Source organism: Archocentrus centrarchus, unplaced genomic scaffold (genome assembly GCF_007364275.1).
Source record: "Archocentrus centrarchus isolate MPI-CPG fArcCen1 unplaced genomic scaffold, fArcCen1 scaffold_43_ctg1, whole genome shotgun sequence".
NCBI classification, from domain to species: Eukaryota; Metazoa; Chordata; class Actinopteri; order Cichliformes; family Cichlidae; genus Archocentrus; species Archocentrus centrarchus.
In genome coordinates this window covers 1,777,069-1,801,849 of record NW_022060269.1, presented here as the reverse complement: position 1 = coordinate 1,801,849, position 24,781 = coordinate 1,777,069, and the positions used below count along the sequence as shown (strand labels likewise).

The 24,781-nt window shown below is 40.3% G+C and overlaps 1 protein-coding gene across 1 annotated transcript in view; it reads right to left on the bottom strand.

Moving 5' to 3' along the window:
• Positions 1–22,359, bottom strand: part of LOC115777086 (RNA binding protein fox-1 homolog 1-like) — a 246,800-nt gene extending 224,441 nt beyond the window's left edge. The window contains 3 exon segments of the mRNA XM_030724906.1: positions 20,961–21,101; positions 21,103–21,116; positions 22,347–22,359. Coding sequence (XP_030580766.1) covers positions 20,961–21,101; positions 21,103–21,116; positions 22,347–22,359 — 168 coding nt within the window.
• Between the last annotated feature and the right edge of the window lie 2,422 nt (positions 22,360–24,781).

Sequence of the window (24,781 nt, the reverse complement as noted above, 5' to 3'; positions counted from 1 at the left end):
GATCAGGACCCTACAACACTGGGCGGAAAGTGTTCCCTCTAAGGCAGAAGGGAAACAAAAGGAACACACACACATTAAGAAAGCCCTCAAAACATGCGGTTACCCCAACTGGGCTTTCATGAAATCAGCTAAGATGCACAGGAATGTAGGCCAAACACAAACTACAGAGAATAAGAAGGACAAGAGGAACAACATTGTCATCCCATATGTGTCAGGCTTGTCAGAGAAACTCAGAAGAATTTTCTCCAAGCATGACATCTCAGTATACTTCAAACCAAGTCACGCCCTAAGGCAAAAACTGGTTCATCCCAAGGACAAACCCGCCAAACACAAGATCAGCGATGTAGTGTATGCTGTCCAGTGCAGTGAAGAGTGCTCGGACCTCTACATTGGAGAAACCAAACAGCCTCTTCACAAACGAATGGCACAACATAGAAGAGCCACCTCAGTAGGACAACACTCAGCTGTACATCTGCATGTGAAGGAGAAAGGGCACTCTTTTGAGGATGCCAATGTTCACATTTTGGACAGGGAAGACAGATGGTTTGAAAGAGGAGTGAAAGAAGCCATCTATGTCCACTGTGAACAACCATCATTGAACAGAGGAGGTGTATTACATCACCAACTTTCCCCCGCTTACAGTGCTGTCCTGAGCTCCCTTCCCAGACGTCTCAACCCCCATTCACACCTTTGTTCCAGTGACCTCAATAGGCCACAGGAAACAATGGAGCGGAGTCCTAAATTGGTTTCAACTGAAACCACTGATTCAAATGACCCACGCCTCCCTTCACACCTGGGCACATGTGTTTACACACATGAATAATAGAGGGTCATAACCACCTCCAGGGGACTATGCCCACAGGGGTTTAAATACCTGGGTCTCTCCACCATTTGGTTGAGAACTGGAGAAGCCTTTCGGATGAGAGGTGAAACATCTTCAAGAAACAAAAAGAAGTCCAGTCGCCTTTTTTCAAGCTCCAGAGACTACTATGACCTGGATGACTGAGAATCTACACAGACACATGTCAACAATCAGAATTGCTGACGCATACTGTAAGCATGCCTCTGGGGCATTTGGGGCCCGTGGTAGTGTAGTTGGTGCAGATATTGATAATGTTGGACCTTCTGTTCCATCAGGTAGGTCTGAGGGCAAGGTTTGCAGCAGTTCACACTACCTTGGGAAGGTTTGTAATTTTTGTCATAAGAAAGGGCAACTGGGAGCACCTGGCCAGTCTCCCTGGAGTGTTTAAGAGCTGGCTTTCTCAGCCCTGGGAAGCTTCTTTTTTTCCTGTCCTTACCTCCTTCAACCAGCCCCACGTTTTTCTGTTTATTTGGGTTTATGTTGGGGTACTTTATTTTATGGCAAAATAAACTGGTGTTTTGAACTTCTCATGTGTCCCTCCTATCATTTGTCATGGCCTTTGAGCCGGACTATGACAGCGACCGAAAGAACAAGATCATGGATACAAGCAGCAGAAATTTCCCCTCTGTGGGACAATAAAGGCTGTTTCTTCTTCTTATTTTCCTCCAAACTCTGAACTGCACTGCACTCCTCACCCTATTTCTAAGGGAGAGGAGTGCAGTCATTTGGGAGGGATTCAGAGTAGAGCCACTACTCCTCAACACTGAAAGAAGCCAGATGAGTTGTTTCAGGCTGCCCGCTGAATGCTTCTTGATAGAGGTGTTCTGGGCATGTCCTGCCAGGAGCAGGATCCGGGGCAGACCCAGGACATGCTGGAGTTGATCATATCTCTCAGATGTCTTGGAAACACCTCAGTGTGCCCTCAGATGAGCTGGAGGAGGTGGCTGGGGAGAGAAAGGTCTGGGCTTCTCTGCTTAGGCTGCTGCCTCCAGATAAGCAGAAAGAAATGATAGAAGGAACATTTATGTAATGTGTTTTTTCTGGATTTTTTTTATTGATATTCTGTCCCTGTCCATTAAAATGAAACTACCATAAAATTATAGACAGTTCATTTCTTTATAAGTGAACAAACCTGCAAATTTATTTATCTGTGAATATGAGACTTTACAGATCTATGCTTTTCTGTTGTAAATATTATCAAATCTTTTCTTCTCATCCTTTCAAAAATTTTCATCTTTTTGTGTTGTCAATCAACATCTAATGGCAGAAAGGGTTTGGAAGCCTTGATTGGGAGTTTTGTAATCCTGACGGAAGGAGAGAACAGTCAAGGGTTCTCCTGCAGGATAAAATAAATGTGTTCAGGGGAGATAAGGCTACAAGCACAGGCACAGGCTGGCTGTGTCTTACTCACTCCATCTCTTACAAGGAGTAAGAAATGGAAAATTGATGAATAAATGCTTTAATTTGTAAGAGTATTTCTATAACATGCCATAGTTACTTTTACTGGAGTTGATCTCAGTTCATCTTTTCTTTCCCCTGGCCAAAAGCTGTTACTTATGTTTATCTTATGTTTTTCACAAATATAGCACACTAAGAATTTTTTTTTTAAACAGTGGTAGCCTAATTGTTACAAAAGCGAGCTTGTGCCTACAAGCCTGCCACTTCAATAGTTCAATAAAGAGAGATCATTGGGAACAATTAAATATGATTTACTGATATACAGAATTCAGTTAAGCTACAGGTGCTGGTCATAAAATTAGAATATCAAGAAAAAGCTGATTTATTTCAGTAATTCCATTCAAAAAGTGAAACTTGTATATTATATTAATTCATTACACACAGACTGATATATTTCAAATGTTTATTTCTTTTAATTTTGATCATTATAACTGACAGCTAATAAAAGCCCAAATTCTGTATCTCAGAAAATTAGAACATTCTGAAAAGGTTTCATATTGAAGACACCTGGTGCCACAGTCCAATCAGCTAATTAACTCAAAACACCTGCAAAGGCCTTTAAATGGTCTCTCATGGGGAAGACTGCTGACTTGACAGTTGTCCAAAAGACGACCTTTGACACCTTGCACAAGGAAGGCAAGACACAAATGGTCATTGCTAAAGAGGCTGGCTGTTCACAGAGCTCTGTGTCCAAGCACATCAATAGAGAGACGGGAAGGAAAAGATGTGGTAGAAAAACGTGTAAAAGCAATAGGGATAACTGCGCCCTGGAGAGGATTGTGGAACAAAAGCCATTCAAAAATGTGGGGGAGATTCACAAAGAGTGGACTGCAGGTGGAGTCAGTGCTTCAAGAACCACCACGCACAGACGTATGCAGACATGGGTTTCAGCTGTCGCAGTCCTCGTGTTGAGCCGCTCTTGAACCAGAGACGGCGTCAGAAGCATCTTGCCTGGGCTAAAGACAAAAAGGACTGGACTGCTGCTGAGTGCTCCAAAGTTATGTTCTCTGATCAAAGTCAATGTTGCATTTCCTTTGGAAATCAAGGTCCCAGAGTCTGGAGGAAGAGAGGAGAGGCAGAGTCCACGTTGGCTGAGGTCCAGTGTAAAGTTTCTACAGTCAGTGATGGTTTGGGGTGCCATGTCATCTGCTGGAATTGGTCCACTGTGTTTTCTGAGGTCCAAGGTCAACACAGCCATCTACCAGGAAGTTTTAGAGCACCAACTTTATGGAGATGCAGATTTCATTTTCCGACAGGACTTGGCACCTGCACACAGTGCGAAAGCTACCAGTACCTGCTTTAAGGACCATGGTATCCCTGTTCTTAATTGGCCAGTTAACTCACTTGACCTTTAACCCCATAGAAAATCTATGGGCTATTGTGAAGAGAAAGATGTGATACACCAGACCCAACAATTCAGAAGAGCTGAAGGCCACTATCAGAGCAACATGGGCTCTCATAACACCTGAGCAGTGCCACAGACTGATTGACTCCATGCCACGCCGCATTGGTGCAGTAATCCAGGCAAAAGGAGCCCCAACTAAGTATTGAGTGCTGAACATGCTCATACTTTCCATGTTCATACTTTTCATGTTCATACTTTTCAGTTGGCCAACATTTCTAAAAATCCTTGTTTTTGTATTGGTCTTAAGTAATATTCTAATTTTCTGAGATACTGAATTTGGGGTTTTCATTAGTTGTCAGTTATAATCATTAAAATTAAAAGAAATAAACATTTGAAATATATCACTTTTTGAATGGAATTACTGAAATAAATCAACTTTTTCATGATATTCTAATTTTATGACCAGCACCTGTACAAGAGCAAGAGAGATGGAGTGATAGCTATAGGGTGAGTGGGAGCTGATCCACTCACGCAGGCATACACACTTTGGGAAATTACAAAGACAGATGAACCTCATGGGTTTAATGATAGCTCTCACGACTGAACAAATGGTGTAGTTGAGTTGCATTCACTGACATTGATCTATAAACTGTTTTAACATTCCTTCTGTGGCCTCACCTGGGTTAGCCATGGAGCACAGAGATATCATTTTTCTCTCTCTCTCTCTGTCACACTCACACTCACACTCACACACACACACACACACACACAAAAGCTATAGTGTGTGCACTGATACTGGCTGCTGCTGCTACTACTAATTCCTGTTTGTGTCTTTGATGTCTGCAGTTTTATTATGGCTCAGTCCCACATTCATTGTCCTATTGCTACTACACCCAATCCTAACTCAAAATAGACCCCAACAAACTTCTACTCTGTCACCGGCGCTACTTATGAACTACAGTGGCTACCTGTTTGAGGACATTATTAATACATTTTTTCCCTTAAATTAAAGTATAAATCATATTTATAACCCACATTTTTGAAAATATATGTTTTGTATGTTAATGTATGTTTTGAAATAGTGGAAGCTGGGAGGCACATGCAGGAAATCAAATAAAAAAATACTGATGGACATTTCCTCGTCAGGGCTTTCCACAGGATCTTGGAAATCTTGGCAGAATTCAATGTGCTTCCAGTGCAGGGACAAGAGTCTAATTAATTGTTGCAAAACTATTTAACCTCCCAAAGATTTGCTGCTTTGGGTAGTACATCCTGAAAGTACTTTCAACTCCAAAGTCACACACACACAAAATACAAGCAAGCAATTACCATTATCTTCCAAATCTGCTGAGGTGTCAAAATTCAAATTTGATGTTGTTAGTCTTTGAATGATGGCTGCTCCGAGGGTGCTGCTGTACATCTTCTATTGCTTGCCCACAGATTTCTTTGATTTATCTTAATTGTGTTTTTTCATCACTTTATTTTCATCCTCAATGTCAACGTTGAATTAATTCCTCTTATTCCATTTTAACCCCCCTGTATCTTTTGTTTTCCAGAAAAAGAATATACTGTTAAGTGAAGCAGCCTCTGCCACAATTGTTACTTAGAGCACATTTTGTGCTGTCCAGTGTGCAGTGGTTTGTTAATAGTATGCAACTAAATATAGTTTATTTACATACAGCTGATGTGAAGTACAGACATCTACATAGTGTTTAATTTCTCTGATGGAAGCTTCCTAAAGGAGTTAATAAAGTTTTTTTCTAGTCTAACCTAATCTAATCTAATCTAATTTAATAGTGTTGCTTATGAGAATCAATCATAAAGTGCTGTTACCCGATATAAATGCTAGCCTGCAAGCTTGCACTGTAACAAATTACTGTTTTTTTGTTTGTTTTGCTTTGCTTTTGTTTTTGTTTTGTTTTTTCATTTATTCAGGCCACATTTTTCTATACTCACTCTGCAACCATTTTTAAAATCATTATTTTATTAGTGGTGTGTTAGTGAAATGTACTAACAAGTGAAAACAATGTCTTGAGAAGATGGAAGGAATGCTTTGAGCGGTTGATGAATGTAAAAAATAAAGAGAGACAGGGGCACAGATGGAGGAGAGTTAGTCAATCAGTGAGGGCCGCTATGAGTAAGTTGAAGACTGGAAATGCAGTTGGTCCAGATGACATACCAGATTGTTTAAAGGAAGAAGCCGAAAGAAGGGTGTTGTGGTACTACTTTCGATTATGTTCTATTTAGAGTCTACACTCTGCATATTCATTCCAAGACTCCTGTAGCAATTAATCCCATCCTGTGTGTGATTCTTAAGGATGTATATTAAAATGTTAAATGCAGCATACCTGTAGCATGTGGTACATGGAGTAGGTAAATCTATTCTACAAAAGCTTCTAGTCTGTTATAGTTCAGTAAAGACTGAATTAGGGTGCTGGTGTGTTCATAGGTCTACAGTACTTTAAATGATAAATGACAAATGGACTGTTTTTTGCTCATAGGGGGTTGGGACTGTTGGGTTTTCTCTGTATTATTGTAGGGTCTTTACCTACAATACAAAGCATCTTGAGGCGGCTGTATGTTGTGATTTGGCGCTATACAAATAAAATTGAATCGAATTGAATCATTTTTTCCTATTCTACTTTAGCACTCAAAGCACTTTAATCCAGTTTACAATGCTAAACAGTTTATAGTGCAATCACCAAGATATCAGTATATTGGCAAACAAACAGTCAAAGGTATTACTGTCATACTTTTGCAGTAAGAAACTTACTAGCCGTTGTGGGCTATCATACATCAGTGCTTGCCTGGTGAAATCAAGATGTCAATTAAAACATAATAAAGAGAACATAGTCTTCCCATCTCCTATTGCCTGTTTACACTGATCATGTAAATTACTGCCATTTTGTGGCCATAGTTGTCACTAGAAGCTAACTTGGCACCAAATCACTGGAATCTATAGTTCCGATCATTTCCTGGATATGTTCATGACCCATTAGGTACACAGCTGGAGCTTGTCAAACTGAGAGTCTACCAACTATTTCTGTTTGTTGGCAAATGCACACCATGGAGACTGGGGGCCTATTCCAGGACGCAGGTTTAGCTAACAACTCTGGGTTTGTTAACCCTGAAAGGAGGGAAACTCAGGTTTTTAGTTCCAGAAAGAGAGCTAACTCCAACTCTGAGTCAGTTACCAGTTGTCATTCACTTGTCAACGGGCTGTAAGGACGGAGACATGGATCATGGATTTATAATGAGTGCAGCTGCAGCTGTCAGACTGTCAGTCAGTTCCTCTGAAACATTTACTGTAGTTACTGTAGCATCACTGTTACATCACACTGACCTGGATGAAGCTTTAGACGCAGAACACACTTTGGATGGAAAAATGTCTGGATCCTGGAGATGATCTGAGTGTTTGAGTGAAGATGAGGCTGAAATAATTTTAAAACTTGAAAACTGAACTAAACAGATTTAAAGTGACTTAAATGTCAGCATTTTGAAACTTACAGTGTCTGAAATTCAGAATATGAATCTCGACATATTTTCCACTGAAATCACCTAAATAAGTGATCATAGGCTCTATAACACATCAGCAAACCGTGTCCGAGTCCACCTGCACAGCAGGAGGATACGACTGGATCAAGATCACAGATTCAGACCGGATAAGGCCCAGATCCAGTTCAGGCTCCAGTCATTTCCCAGCTCATCCAGTCCGGATCATTTCATAATGGATTCATTTTCCCGGCACGATCTGCATTCTTTAATTAAAATGTCTCATCCTCCCAAACTGTACTGAAATATTTAAAACCTATAAAGCTGAGACATTCATTATAATATTTTTTCCTTTATTGGTAAAACTTTACATTCATTACAGACTTGGAAAGCTGCTCTGCATGTTGCATATGAAACTATGACTGAACTCTGACCTTTAAAAGTAACTCAGTGAAACATCTCTGCTGTGGCTGTCAGAGAGCTGTCATCTATCAGTGAAGCTGATCTTAGATCAGATTAAAAATGCTTATACTGGAAACAAAGTAATTCTTATGTAAATCTCATTACTCATTTTTATTCAGTAATGGCAGAAATAATGAAATTCTCCATTTAAAAATGAATGAAGTGAGGGCAGTATTCCATCAATAGATTCCATTTTTACTGTATAATTATTAAAACAATCAAATTGTCATAAACTGAGCTTTCATGAACTGAACTGCCATAAATTGCAACAGTTTAAATAAAAACTGACCAAAGGGTAGCTCTGCCCCCGGGGTCTGCTGCTGTCTCAGTCTCTAACACAGAGGTCGGTCAGTAAACTCAGTCTGAGCTGTATCTCCACATTTTTATCTTCACTTTCTGTCTCCTGCAGTTTGTCCATCAGGCTGCAGCTGAATAATTAGATTTTATAAATTAAATGTAAAATTAGCATTCAGCTTCATCTGATGAAGATTCAAGTTGTGTAAATGATGACAGCAGACATTTTATAAGAAATTTTATATTTTATAACAAACTTTTATTCTGTCTATGATGATGTCAGAGTGGGTCAGGCTGATTAAAGTGGCTCATCATGCTCCAGACTGACACCTGCGATCCTCCATCCATCAGATTAAAATGGAGGCTCTGCTCTTTATTTACCCATTACCATGGTGAATCCTGGTGTTGGTGGTCCATTGATGATGGCTTTCTTTCCTTAGTCACGCATGCGCTAACTCAGGGTGAACATACTCAGAGTCGATTGAACTGACTCTGATCAGTTGTTCTGGAATGGGAAACTCAGAGTTGCTGATCTCAGAGTTGGTCAACTCAGAGTATGTTTTTAAACTCAGAGTTTTTTGAACATGCTTCCTGGAATAGGCCGCAGCTCTGGTTAATATATACACACAGTCTGCCTCCTCAGCTCTTACCAGAGTCCTCCGTTTTATTGCTCCAATGGAGTGAGTGGCCTGCTAACTCCACTGTTGGGTCTGGGATCCCAGAATGTCGCCAGCTTTCCATGCTGATGATGACAGAGCTGTCTCATATAGTTGACTGGGTCAGTATTTACAAGTTTAGCTCATCCATCTTGTTTCCTAAGCACCTGGCATTTGTGACATATAGACTGGGCAGTGGGGGTCTATTTGGAGCCGTCTTTAGCCAAGCCCTGTGGCACCAGCCCTGAAGCACCGTTTATGTTTACGTTCTCTTCTCTGTCTTCGGGGCTTGCCGCTCAGTATAGCTATCCATGAAGACGCTGGTGACCTGACAATTCCTGGAGGAGTTGTGAAAGGCACTCGTTATCAGAATATGGTATGTTCTCACAGTGTACAATAAATCCTTTCTGCTGTAGAAGGTATTCCATGTACTCTGACTGAGTCTAGCAACAAAACATAATATAAACAGTCACCACACACAGCATTGTTTTAGGGAGCACTGAGCTGCTGCAACTAGGTGCACCACCATGTTTATTATTATTATTATTATTATTATTATTATAAATAATATTGTGTGCATATTAGACAAGGCTGTTGGTTCTGAATTATTCTTGATTACTAACATGTTATGTTAGTGTACACTGCTCAAAAAAAAAATAAAGGTAATACTTAAACAACACAAGTAAATCAAACTTCTGTGAAATCAAACTGTCCAATTAGGAAGCAACACTGATTGACAATCAATTTCACATGCTGTTGTGCAAATAGAATAGACAACAGGTGGAAATTATTGGCAATTAGCAAGACACACTCATTAAAGGAGTGGTTCTGCAGGTGGGGACGACAGACCACTTCTCAGTACCTATGCTTTCTGGCTGATGTTTTGGTCACTTTTGAATGTTGGTGGTGCTTTCACACTCGTGGTAGCATGAGACGGACTCTACAACCCACACAAGTCGCTCAGGGAGTGCAGCTCATCCAGGATGGCACATCAATGCGAGCTGTGGCAAGAAGGTTTGCTGTGTCTGTCAGCGTAGTGTCCAGAGGCTGGAGGCGCTACCAGGAGACAGGCCAGTACACCAGGAGGCCGTAGGAGGGTAACAACCCAGCAGCAGGACCGCTACCTCCGCTTCTGTGCAAGGAGGAACAGGAGGAGCTCTGCTAGAGCCCTCAAAAATGACCTCCAGCAGGCCACAAATGTGCATGTGTCTGCACAAACGGTTAGAAACCAACTCCATGAGGATGGTATGAGGGCCCGACGTCCACAGATGGGGGTTGTGCTCACAGCACAACACTGGGCAGGATGCTTGGCATTTGCCAGAGAACACCAGGATTGGCAAATTTGCCACTGCTGCCCTGTGCAATATCCTTCAGCATGACCAGTTTGGCAGTGGGTCAGTAATGGTGTGGGGTGGCATTTCTTTGGAGGGCCGCACAGCCCTCCATGTGCTCGCCAGTGGTAGCATGATTGCCATTAGGTACCGAGATGAGATCCTCAGACCCCATATGCTGGTGCGGTTGGCCCTGGGTTCCTCCTAATGCAGGACAATGCTAGACCTCATGTGGCTGGAGTGTGTCAGCAGTTCCTGCAAGATGAAGGCATTGAAGCTATGGACTGGCCCGCCCGTTCCCCAGACCTGAATCTGATTGAGCACATCTGGGACATCATGTCTCGCTCCATCCACCAACGTCACGTTGCACCACAGACTGTCCAGGAGTTGGCGGATGCTTTAGTCCAGGTCTGGGAGGAGATCCCTCAGGAGACCATCTGCCACCTCATCAGGCACGTGCCCAGGCATTGTAGGGAGGGCATACAGGCACGTGGAGGCCACACACAATACTGAGCCTCATTTTGACTTGTTTTAAGGACATTACATCAAAGTTGGATCAGCCTGTAGTGTGTTTTTCCACTTTAATTTGGTGTGTGACTCCAAATCCAGGCCTCCATTGGTTAATAAATTTGATTTCCATTGATGAGTTTTGTGCAATTCTGTTGTCAGCACATTCAACTTTGTACAGAACAAAGTATTCAATGAGAATATTTCATTCATTCAGATCTAGGATGTGTTATTTGAGTGTTCCCTTTATTTTTGTGAGCATAAATGTGACGGTAATTTTGCATACAGACTTGTTTTTTAGGACGGGTAAGAACATTTCCATGCAAATTTTAGTAAATGAGGGCTTTGTGGTTTGTTCAGATGCAAATTTGTAAAGCTACCATTTTCTGCCTAGAGAGAAGAGGTTTTGTCCTGGGAATGCTTCTAAACAGGCCATCCTTGTTAAATTTAGTTGTCATTAACTTTAATATTCCACATGCTAACCAAGGTCTGTAGTGTTTCCTGTGATGTGGAAAAAATGATAACTGACATAAAAGTTTCAACAGAAGTACAATTTATATTTAGTTTGATATAACTGATTAATTTATTATTATTATTATTATTATTATTATTAATAATAATAATAATAATAATAATAATAATAATAATAATAATAATAATAATTAATAAATATAACTGATTTATATAATTGGTTTTTTAAAGTAACCACAAGAAAAAACAAAACAAAACAAAAAAACAGGGAGCAAACAAGTCCCCCAGGTAATGGGACACCCCTGGTGGCTTGGACCAGCATTGGCAGTGGCGAAGGAGTATCTCAGGTGACTGGCTTCAGCAGCAAGGACCCTGTGATTACTTGAATGGAGGCCAGCATTGAGGAGGGCAGAAGAACACCTCAGAAGGTGTGGTTGAAGGCTGATGTCAACAGAGAAGACCATTCAACTCAGACAGCACCAGACTCAGGTTCTGGCTCATGCAGGTGGCGAGGGACCCATAGACTTTGGTTCAGGTGGTATGGGATGCTCAGGCTCTGGACTCACACGATCAGATTCAGGTGAAATGGGACCCACTGGCAGAAAGGGAACCACTCTTTGAAGCCTAGGACTGCACAGGGTTCACAGTCTCCTCTGAAGTCTGAAACTGCTCAGAAGGGCATGTAATCTCCTCTGATAGCCTGGACTTTGGCAGCTCTGGCACAGAATGTGCAGGTTGCTCAAGCTGGGGTTGTGCAGGGTACACAGCCGTGGGCGCTGTCCACCATCACCCTGTCCACCGTCACCCTGTCCACCGTCACCCTGTCCACCGTCCCCCTTGCATCAAGAATGAATACAGGGACAGGATGTTTTCTGGCCATCCCTACACTGGGAACAGGCATGTGTGCAAAGACAGGCTGGAACCCCCCGCACCCTGGGAACAGGAACGGTGCACAGCAATCAGTCTCTGGGGAGGCCCCAGGTGGTGCAACATTCTCTGGGAATTAAAGGTGTTGGACGAAGTGGGCCAAAGCAGGTGATAAGGGCTGGGGTAATGACAGGAACATGGAGGACTGACTTTTCTCGGTTCCATAACCCAAGTGGAAGAATAGTTAGTCATATCTTCACTGTGACAACAGTTTGTGTCTACTCAAACATGGTTTCAGTGTCAAGAGGATGAGTGTTACACTGAAATTCCTGGAACAAATCCTGAAGGTCACACTCCATATCGCCCAGAGAGTTCTCCAAGTCTACTGGTCATGTCCTGTAATTTACAGCCGTGTGGCACGAAGGTTTTGGACCCAATATGCCGGACTTAAGCGATAGAGCTTGAACTTAAAAAATGCAAACAAGGAAGAGCTAGAGCCTGGAATACAAAACTAAAGGCCTTTTTACATCAGACAAGTTGTGAAAAAACAAGAAAATTCAGAATTTTTCGGATGTGAACTTGTCGTGTAACCTACATACCCAAACATGTTGCATTTTCCTGAATAATTCGTCCTCATAAAACGCACTACAAAAAAAAAAAAAATGGAGTCGACATCAAATGATGATAAGCTGGTCCTGATATTACAGACATTCTGGATTCATCGTGTTCTCAAGAGAAGGCAGCAGGGAGAATTTTACAGTCTGATCCAGGAGTTGAAGCTGTATCATGACTGCTTCTGCACATATTTTCTGAAGGGTGTACTACAGAAGGCTGCAAGTCTGCCCTGATGCAGCTGACAGTATTGTGAAAGTTACCTGCATACTGTCCAACTTCCTGAAAAGTTCTGAGCATCCAGACATCAGCGAGCCAGGTGAAGATGCTGATGCTGAAAGTAATCTTGCTCCCATCAGAAGCCTCAGAGGAAACACACTAAACAAATATGCAGGAACTGCCTTCATTTATCTGTGTAATACTGCTAAAATTAGAAACATCCTGTTTCCGAGTGACACTGAAAAGCTAATTCATGTATTTATTACTGAGTGGGGTTAAAACGAGAGACCATATTTTTCCCATATTAGCTTCTCTAATCATTTTCCTCACATACATCTTGACTAATGACTGACTTCATGCTACTTTTTTATCCTAACAGAGCTCTTTGCTCCCAGACTGCAGGCTGACTTGTGGTTCCTAGAGATTTCAAAAGTAGAATGGGAGGCAGAGCCTTCAGCTATCAGGCCCCTCTGCTGTGGAGCCAGCTCCTTGGATTTGGGAGACACACTTCCTGTACTTTGAAGTTAGACTTATAACCTTCCGTTTATAGATTGGATGATGTGATCTTGAACCACCCTGTAGTTATGCGGCAATAGGCACTATGTATAGTGCCAAATCACAACAGTCATCTCAAGGTGCTTAATATTGTACATACAATGGTTACAGAGAAAACCCAACAGTCAAAATGGCCCCTGTGAGCAAGCACTTGGTGACAGTGGGAAGGAAAAACTCCCTTTTAACAGGAAGAAACCTCCAGCAGAACCAGGCTCAGGGAGGGGCAGTCATCTGCTGTGAGACATGCTGTGGAAGAGAGACAGAGTCACTCGGCATTTAATCAACAACTGATGATTAAATGCAGGGTGGGGTATAAAACAGAGTGACAATAAGTGATTGAAAAGAAATATTCAGCACATCATGGGCAGCCCCAGCAGTCTAGGCCTATTGCATCATAACTAAAGGATGTTTCATGATCACCTGATCCAGTCCTAACGTAATGATGTTGTTGTAGATGTTCTTGGTTTTGTGACATCCTGGACAAGTTATCCATGTATTCTTGGAGTAATTTTGGTAGGCTGGCCACTCCTGGGAAGGTTCATGTCTGTTCTGATTTTTCCCATTTGTGGTTAACTGTTTTTGCAGCAATTCATCTCAAAGCCTTAGAAATAGTTTTGCAACCCTTTCCAGACTGATGTCACTGAGTTTGTTTCTCATCTCTTGAGTTTCTTTAGATTGTGGCATGATCTGAAATTGGAAACTGGAAAATTTAATCCTGACAACTATGAAAAAAAAGTTCAGTTGTATTTGCTTTTCAAGTGTCAATTCCCTTAATGAACAATGCCCCAATGCATAAAAGACAATTTATTAATGATATATAAAAACACAAGTTCATAGTATCTCCTACTGTACCATCTTTGCTACATAATGGTGCAAAAGTGAAAACGGGTCAAAAAAGCATGAATTACAGCTTACAAAAGATAATGAACTCATCCCCAGACAAGAGATATGAGATACACACAATATTTTTTCACATTTCACTTGCATGAGAGAAAATTCTTTCATGATGTGGAAGTGTTTGCTGTCCTTACATCTTACATCTATGAAAACTGTTTTATAGTTTGATGGTTTCTCCTTTTTTTAGCACCTTTCACGGGACACCTGTTACCAATTAAGCTTTACAAGCCTTCGGAACCATGGCACACCAGGGAAAATCCGACCCCTCCAATGTAGGCCACAGTAAATCACACCAGTCGCCAGAACCTGAAGCTACTCCCGAACCCGATGCTAATGACCGGCTGTTGGAGCGCATGGAGGCTATGCTGAAGGGCATACACTTGGACCTTGTGAGTAAATTTGACAAAATAGTATCTGAAGCAGTGAAGAGAGAAATTACGACTGCTCTCACCCCGCTAGACGCCAAAATTACGGTGCATGATCAAACTATTGCAGCCCTTGAGCACTCAGCTAGTGACCAGAGTGACAAACTAATTACCTTGGAAACGAAGATCTTCTCATTCACGGATATGGTGGACTCTTTGTCAAAAATATGTGTGGACCTAGAAGGTGGGCTGGATGGGCCATGTCTTCCATTCTTCTTTCTCCAGTAAGGCCAGAGAGACAGCCATCATTCTACACAAATCAGTCCCTTTTCTCTCGGATCATATTATCTCAGACCAAAATGGCAGGTATGATATTGTTACGGGACTATTCAGGGCCAACCTGTGGTGCACCCAACTGTGATGATGAGGCCTTCTATAGAAATTTTTTCTCTCGTTTGCCAGACCTAACATATCATTATTTAATATTAGGCGGGGACTTTAACTGCTGGCTTGACCCTAATCTACCTCGCTCCTCTTCTAAACCAGCCGCTCACTCTCGAGCAGCCAAAACTATTCAATCCTTTATGCAGGAGTTTGCAGTATCAGACGCATGGTGTTTTCTTAATCCTTCGAAAAGGGAATATTCATTTTTTTCATCTGCACATCATACTTTTACCCATATTGACCTTTGTCTACTCGACAATAGACTGCTGCCATTATTATCGTGTTGTAAATATGATGCCATAACTATCTCTGATCACCTTTCACTTCTAATGGATATTAAACTAAACAAGCTATTGCCCGAACGCCCTCTATGGTGGCTAAACACACGTCTTCTCTCACACAGTAGCTTCACTAACTACATTTCAAAGAAGATAGATTTTTTTTTCTGTCCATTAACAGAACCCCAGGGGTCTCTGCTACTCTTCTCTGGGAATCACTCAAAGCTTTTGTCAGGGGAGAAATAATCTCTTATGCTCATTATGAGAAAAAATTAAGGAAGGAGAAATAGCTTAAACTTAGACAGCAAAATTTCACAGCTTGATAATATGTATGCAACCTCCGGCTCTCCGAATATTTATAAGGAACGCCTAGTCTTGCAGTCTGAATTTGATTTACTCATGACCCACCATATTACGGAAGCCATGCTGCAATCGAGTGCACAATTTTTTGAACACGGCGATAAAGCCAGCAAATTGTTGGCACATCAACTTTGACAGACATCTGCTTCACGACAAATTCCCCAGATTCAAACAGACATAGGTACGATATTGGATCCACTTCACATTAACCTCACCTTTGAGGAATTCTATAAATCACTTCACTCGTCTGAATTTACACCCTCAGTTGCAGATCTCGACAATGTCTTTGCTAATTTGGATATTCCTAAGATTGAACAGCCCACTGCTACTAACCTGGGGAAACCCCTTACGCCACTGGAACTTAATGCAGCAATGCAGTCTCTCCACGGAGGCAAGTGCCCGGGCCCTGACCGATACCCTTCAGAGTTCTACAAATAATTTTGGGATAAACTTTCACCATTAGTATTAAATATGTATAATGAAGCCTTTGCCCAGGGAGTTTTGCCCCAGACTCTTAGTCAGGCCACAATGTCTCTTCTTTTGAAAAAAGATAAACATCCTCTTTCTTGTTCATCTTACCATCCCATAAGCCTTTTAAATGTAGATTTTAAACTGCTGTCCAAAGTTCTTGCTACATGTCTTGAAGCCGTCTTACCCACTATAATCCTCCCAGACCAGACTGGATTTATCCGAAAAAGACACTCTTTAATATCTTTCTTTAATATGAGACGACTTTTAAATATTATTTACAATTCATCATCATCTACCAGTACTCAAGAAGCCTTGATCTCTCTTGATGCCGAAAAGGCATTTGACCAGGTTGAGTGGACATATTTATTTAATGTAGTTAAAAAATTTGGTTTGGGTGACAATGTTTTGTCATGGATTAAACTACTTTATTCTAATCCACAGGCGTCAGTCAGTATCAACAACGCTCCATCACTCAACGAGACAGGAGTGCCCGTTCAGTCCCCCTCTTTTTTTTACATTGGCTTAGGGAAATTCTTTATTTTTCTTAAACTTGAGAAAATTAGGATGACACCGCGTGGCTCTTCTGAACAATTTACACTCATTTGGCATCCACTGCAAGTGCTGGTTAGACAGACTAACTTTCCCTCTGTACCAGATTAGCTGCCATTATAATTATTTGTTTACCCTTTTTTCTCTCTTAATTTTAATTTTATTTTCCCCTGGAGGTCCCCTCCGCTTCCCTTTATGTTTCTCTTTTCTCTCTACACACATATATACATGACTAACGCAATGGAAATGGCAATACTGACATGCTTAATTTGTAGAAGTGGTGGTCATTTTATCTTATTTACTTATTTATTTTTCTCTGTTACCCTGTTGTGAGTGGAGGCGGCTTGTCTTGTTTATGCTTTTATGTTATAAAGAAAGTTATGCAGTCTGCTTTGTGTGTACAATGTAATGAGATTTATATGGCTGTACAATTTGCTTAAAATCTAATAAACAAAGTTTGGAAAAAAAAGAGAATCCTGGCTCACAATAATTTCTAATGTGAGCTCCAGTAGATTTTCTTTGTGTCAGGCTGTGATCAGCTGATCTGCACTGCTGCTCTGTGTGGATTTGCACACGGCATTCAATAAGATGTAACCCAACATTTCACGAGCCACCTTGGCTAATTTCCACCCTTACACTGACAGTATACTGTTTATACTGACAGCATGCAGTTGGTATAAAGGTTGAAGTGAATAGTAAATTAATTTTAGCTTCATCAGCTTAAATTCAAACTAATCTCTGCTTCACTTGATATAACCTGTAACTCTGACCATGAACACAACAGCTGCTTTTCACCAGTCCAACACAGAGCTTTAATGTAAATTCGCCAAGTACAGCAAACTAGCCTGTTTATCCAGCACTAAACTGCAGTATTTTGAATAACACAGTGTACCTCAGTTTGTTTTGCAGGACGTTTCACAATATGAAAAAAACACGATACATAAATTATATGGTTTTAACTCTTTTAAGTCTTTGTATGCGATGGATACGCCAGTATGATTGTCCCTTAATGTGTTATTGTTCCTCCATTTAGGCTCAGATCAGTTTGATCATCCCTCAGATGAGTTAAACCTAAAGTAACGAGCCTGAAAATGTAAGGAGTAGGAAGTACAGATATTTGTGTAAAAATGTAGGGAGTAAAAGTAAAAAGTTGTCAGAAAAATAACTACTTAAAATTAGTTAATTTTTAAGTAAAGTACAGATACCTGAAAAATCTACTTAAGTACAGTAATGAAGTATTTGCACATTGTTACTTCCAGCCTCTGCCTATGAGCAAGCACTTGGTGATAGTGGGAAGGACAAAAGCTCCCTTTTAACAGGAAGAAACCTCTGGCAGAACAGGCTCTGGGACGGGCAGTGATCTGCCATGACTGGTTAGATTAGGGGGTAGGGGAGGGAGACAGGACAAAAGACATGCTGTGGAAGACAGCCAGAGATGATTGAATTAAACAAAGGCCAATTGCAGGGGAACTAAGGGATGGGTGAGGGTCATCTGATGGAATCCTAACTATAAGCTTGATCAAAAAGGTACGTTTTAAGCGTAATCTTAAAAATAGAGAGGGTGTCTGTCTCCTGAATCCAAAATGGGAGCTGGTTCCATAGAAGAGGGGCCTGAATGCTGAAGGCTCTGTAAACCCGAGGTCTGGGAGTGAAGTGCTCTATTGGGGTGACATGTTACTATGAGGTGTTTAAGATAAGATTTGTCCTGATTATTCAAGACCTTGTATGTGAGAAAAAGGATTTTAAATTCAAATCTGGATTTAATGCGGGGTCAGTATGGGAGAAATCTGCTCTCTCTTTCTAGTCCCTGTCAGTACTCTAGCTGCAACATTTTGAATCAACTGAAGGCTTTTCACTGAGCTTTTAGGACAGCCTGATAATAATGAATTACAATAGTCCAGCCTAGAAGTAATAAATGCATGAATTAGCTTTTCAGTATCACACTGAGACAGGATGTTTCAAATTTTAGAGATTTTGTGCAAATGCCAAAAATGCAGTCCTACATATTTGTTTAATCTGTACATTGAAGGACATATCCTGGTCAAAAATGACTCCAAGATTTCTCACAGTGTTACTTAAAGCCAAGGTAATACCATCCAGAATAAGTGTCTGGTTAGACAGCATGTTTCTAATGTTTATATGACCAAGTACACAATAACTTCAGTTGGATAAGAATTAAGAAGCACGAAATTAGAGGTCATCCAGGCCATTATTTCTTTAAGACATTCCTGCAGTTTAACAAATTGTGTGTGTGTGGCATCTGGTTTCATAAAGGGGGTTATCATCTGCATAACAATGAAAATGTATGGAATGTTTTCTAATAATACTGCCTAAGGGAATCATGTATAGTGTAAATGCAATTGGTCTCAGCACAGAACTCTGTGGAAGTCCATAATGAACCTTAGTATGTCAAGAAGCCTCCCAATATACACAAACAAATTGGAGTCTATTAGATAAATTTACAAAATTAATATACCTTAATTTCTTTCTGTTTTACTGCACTTATATCATTGCCATTGCTATTCTCATTTTGTATTCCACTGTATCAACCAAAGCCAAAATCTATCTTAACTGAACAAATGAACTTACTGAACTTACTCTTAACGGATGGATCGATAACAGCATTGGGCTACCCCTCTTAATCTCTGTATGAGTGGAAGTGTCTAGTTACCCTTTCAGGACAAATAAGGGAATTTTTATATAATGTGCCACCATATTGGTTATCCTTACTGCCTAGGCTCTCAGGCTACAAATAAGCTCATTTTGTGTCCTCTGATACCATATGGAACACAGTGATGGATGTGTAACAGCATAGTGCCATCTACTAGGACTCAACACAGATAGTTATTGATTACTGAGTTGGTATGTACAGATCAAATGACATCATGACTGTACAGCAGGGTGTCAGCACTGCTCCCACAAACATGTTTATGCTTTTGTTTCAGTACTTCTTTATCTGGAGCAATGCTGCTTATATAAGACATACACACAAAGTGTAAAAATTTCATTTAACACAAATCATGCATACTCAGAAGAGAGATGAAAACTAAAGCATGAAGTAAAAATAAAATGCATTATGCCAAACAGTTTTTTCCCTTTTTCTATGGTGGAGAAAACAAGGACTTAAAACTGACTCAGAAAGTGTTCTGTTGTTTCTAATGCTCAGTCTTTTCCTGAGCATTGCAGAACATATTCACAAAATGTGAGAAAAATATTTCTTTCACATTACAGTGTCCATGTAAAGATATGTAAACAGTTTTCCACTAAAGTGATATTTAAGCTATTTTGTGAATGGATCTACTATGAACAAGATCTGAATGTGAAATTCAAGCTAACAATTATTCAAATTCAAGCTAACAAGTATTGGTCACTCTTATTAAAAAAAACCTCAAATACACTGTATTTTGTCAACAAATATGAAACTAAATAATTTCATTGCATTGAAACCTTTTGTTTTTTTGGTGTGAAGTGTGACAACATGAACATTTCTAGGATTGTATTTTGCTTTTAATGTTGTAACCTCTCCCCCAAAACCGCTGTAATTAAAGAAAAAAAATACCTGAATTTTTTATGTCACTTCCACAGTAGTTAAATGATGAATAAATTTACACAAATGACATGAATCATTTTCATTTCATTAAAAAGTAGCAAAAGTCACCTTATAATTTTATAGAGATTTCAGTTTACTAATATTCAATTTACTTAAGTCCTAATCCAAATATTATTCCCTAATAAGGTAATATAATAATTCTACTTTTAGCCCAACAGCCCAGTGCCACTCAGTTTAAACAGCATTTCAGTGAAAGTTATGGATGACTTCAGTGCAATTAAAGTTTTGTCTTCATTGTAAATACTGCAGTGAAATCAGGTGCTCTGTCAATACAAAGAGTCATAATAATTCAGAAAAAAAGACAAAATTCTTTATGTTTTTGTAGAGCTAATGGCATCTCTAAAAAGTTTTATGAATCACAAAAAAATATGGATTATGTTCAAAATTTGCAACATGCAAACATGCTGAAATAAAATTTATGTAAAAGCACAGCTTTTTCCAAAATATCCGGAACACAGTGCGGAATAGTGCAACTTCATGACTATGTTTTACATAATATAAACACACTAAAGTATGGAGCAAGATGATTCTGAATCATCCAAATCAACGTCATTGAACCTTTCACAGAGGAAGATTTCCACTTGCTTCATCTTCAAAGAATTGGTGGGGACAGCCCCGCCATCAAATGCATATAGCAGGAGAGATGGTACTTAAACTGGCACTGCACATTTACACATACTACATATCCACAAACATATTGTTTCCTCTATTTTACCATATAAGTGCGAGCATGCTGCTACTGTCATTTCACTCCACTTCTCATATCCAGCATCAACAAATAATAGTATGTACACAACATGCAAATTCAAGTAGATCAAATCACACATTCCTTCATTCACTCCTTCATTCTCTCACCTGCTGTAAATACATGAAGGTGAGGGCTGCACAGGACAGCTGAGGACAGGCATCCACGTTAGGTAACGCCACACATGTTCCTCCAGGATGCTGCATGTTCCTTCCTCTAGCTGACAACAGAAACCCCCACAAACCCAATAAATACACAACCCTGGTCTGAGCAGCAAGGAAGAGAGACAGTAGCAGTAGGAGGGAGAGAGTGCGGGAGAGAGAAATAAAGAAAAAGAAAGCTGGAAAGAGAGTAATTGGCAGAAAGACAAAGCTTCAAAGCAGCAGCCAGCCCCATACGATGGAGACTCAAGTGTTTTCTCCTCTCAAGAAGGAGGAATGAGTGCTGGCATACACAGAGAGAGAGAGGGAGAGAACTCTGCTGCAGTGTGTGTGACTCAGAGTGTGCGTGAGAGTCAGTGTGAGTCTGACTCAGTATGGATGTATGTATTTATGTGAGTGTATGTGTGTGGAGGCAAGCCAGCAGTGTGATTGCGATCACTGGAGCGTAAGGGAGGCAGAAAATTGTTTGTGTGTTAGTAATGTGGTGCGTGCGTGTGGATGTGAATTTGTGTGTGTGTATGTGTCTGTGTCTGTTAGAGAATGAGAGAGAAATAGAGTAAAGCTGTGTATGTGCATGTGTTTCTTGCAAAAAATTCTCTCTCTCGCTCTCTCTCATTCTCTTGATGAATTGAAGTTCTCTGACATGTGTTACTGGAGGCGATCAAGGATGCTGACTGCAGCCACACTTCTCTGTCTCTCTCTCTCTCTCTCTCTCTCTCTCTCTCTCTCTCTCTCTCTCTCTCTCTCTCTCTCTCTCTCTCTCTCCAGTGTGCCATTATGTGGATGCAGTAGTTTTTGAATCATTCAAAATGTGACAATGACAAAAAAAAGAAAAGCCATACTTCAACTTCTCTGTGTATTATATATAAAGTTAGGTTACTAAAAATGAAAGTGTACATTTTATCTATGAGTAGATGGACTTGGATACACTGGATACAATTTTATTAGGGCCCGAGTACGAAATGTGCGAAGGCCCTATTGTAATATTAATTTGAGCTTGTAAAAAACATAGATAAAATGTTCCAGATTGTTCTTGAGGTCAGAAGTCATATTAGCTGTTTCCATACTAAATGTGTGTATTGTTGAGTTGGATGAGTCAGTGTTTTATTCAGAGTGTTTTGCTGCAAATAATCCAAAATACATAAATCCCAAATACATTTTTTAAGCAAGTAAACACAACAGTCACAATTCAGTTTAAAAAACTCAAATTTGTGCCTCATGAAGTGGTGTCTTCAGAAGAGCTGTAATGCTCTTCTTGGCTGTGCAGTTCTTCTTCTTCTTCTTCTTCTTCTTCTTCTTCTTCTTCTTCTTCTTCTTCTTCTTTGCCATCAGTACTGCGCAGGTACATAATTCATCATCTTCATCATTCAAGTTGTAGTATACTTCACTGGTGAGTACCAGGGTTATTATAGTTAACGAAAACGAACGAAATAACGAAAACTGAAATTGAAAAAACATTGTCGTTAACTGAAATAAATAAAAACTATAATTAAAAGGAAAAAACGATAACTAATTAAAACTGAATTGTGAGTTTACAAAACTAACTAAAACTAACTGAAATAATCGATAAACTTACTTTCATTTACTTGTTTTTTGGGGGGTTTTTTAAGCCTTGTGGATTGATATGAAATCATTGTTTCCGCTCTCCGAGTTTAAGCTGGGAGCGCCACAGGACAACTGTGTGAGTGCGCATGTGCGTGCGCTCACCGCGCTGGTCCGCAAAGTAATGGCTGCGGTCTGCCGAGTCCCGTATGGAGGTTCTTTGAGTACAAACACCTGCACACGACCACAAGGTAATTAACACACACAATCCAGCTACACAAGCATAAATGCGGACATGAGGTCGGCAACTTCTGTAGGTTGTGTACAGAGGCCGCAAAGACCCTGCAGGTTTAATTAGCGAGCATCTAACCAAGCTAGCTCCAAAACAGAAGCAGCTTCAGGTGGTGAGAACATCAGGATGCAGCTGGATTTGAGCTTTGACTCCTTCAAAGAGTTTGTTTTTGTTTAACACCACATGTAGGCGTTATTAATCTGCTGCACTGATGCTGAAGTTTATTGTGGAGTTTATTGTAGAATTTATTGAGTTTGGGAGTTCATGTTTTTCTTTGTTTCTCCCTGATTATGCTCATGTGTGTCCTTAATATTACACAAATTTAGCATGTCTTGTGAACAGTTGGTTGTTGACTATATTTCTTTAAACTGTATCTTTTGTCAAGTTTTCATTACACAATAGTCACTTTTGCGCCTTGAATCTTGCACCTGATTAGGTATGAAAATACTAAAACTAATACTGAAACTAACTGAAACTAACTAAAACTAAGCATGAAACCAAAAATAAAAACTAATAAAAACGAGCAAAACCACTCTGAAAACTAATTAAAACTAACTGAATTAGAGAAAAAAAAGTAAAAACTAACTAAAACTAAACTATAATGTAAAATCCAAAACTATTATAACCCTGGTGAGTACCTATATAGAATTTTATATGTTATTAAAATTGTGTAGGTTTAAGAGTGTAGAAAGTGTTTAAGACCATATGAGGTGTTTATAAGAGTGTGGGAAGAGTTTATAAAGCCCTAAAAATACAGTGGCTTGCAAAAGTATTCATACCCCTTGAACTTTTCCATATTTTGTCACATTACAACCACAAACATAAACATATTTCACTGGAATTTAATGTGAAAGACCAACACAAAGTGGTAAACAATTGTGAAGTGGAAAGAAAATTATACATGATTCAAAACATTTTTTACAAATAAAAAACTGAAAAGTGTGGTGTGCAAAAGTATTCAGCCCCCTTTTCTCTGATTGCAACCAATTGCATTCAGAAGTTGCCTGATGACTGCTAATGACTAAAAAGAGTCCACCTGTGTGTAATCTAATCTCAGTAGAAATACAGCTGCTCCATGACGGCCTCAGAGGTTGGTTAAGAGGATATTGGGGAGCAAACAGCATCATGAAGTCCAAAGAACACACCAGACAGGTCAGGAAGAAGGTTGTGGAGAAGTTTAAAGCAGGCTTAGGCTATAAAAAGATTTCCCAAGCATCTCACGGAGCACTGTTCAATCCATTATCTGGAAATGGAAAGAGTACGGCACAACTGTAAACTTACCAAGACAAGACCCTCCACCTAAACTTACAGGCCAAACAAGGAGAGCACTGATCAGAGATGCAGCCAAGAGGCCCATGGTGACTCTGGACGAAATGCAGATATCCACAGCTCAGGTGGGGGAATCTGTCCACAGGACAACTATTAGTCGTGCACTGCACAAATGTGGTCCTTATGGAAGAGTGGCAAGAAGAAAGCCACTGCTAAAAGAAAACCATAAAAAGTTCCGTTTGCAGTTTGCCAGAAGCCATGTTGGGGACACAGCAAACATGTGGAACAAGGTGCTTTGGTCAGATGAAAACCAAAATTGAACTTTTTGGCCAAAATGCAAAATGCTATGTGTGGCGGAGAATTAACACTGCACATCACTCTGAACACACCATCCCCACTGTCAAATATGGTGGTGGCAGCATCATGCTCTGGGGCTTCTTCTCTTCAGCAGGGACAGGGAAGTTGGTCAGAGTTGATGGGAAGATGGATGGAGCCAAATACAGGGCAATCTTGGAAGAAAACCTGTTGGAGTCTGCAAAAGACTTGAGACTGGGGCAGAGGTTCACCTTCCAGCAGGACAACGACCTTAAACATAAAGCCAGGGCTACAATGGAATGGTTTAAAACCAAACATATTCATGTGTTAGAACGGCCCAGTCAGAGTCCAG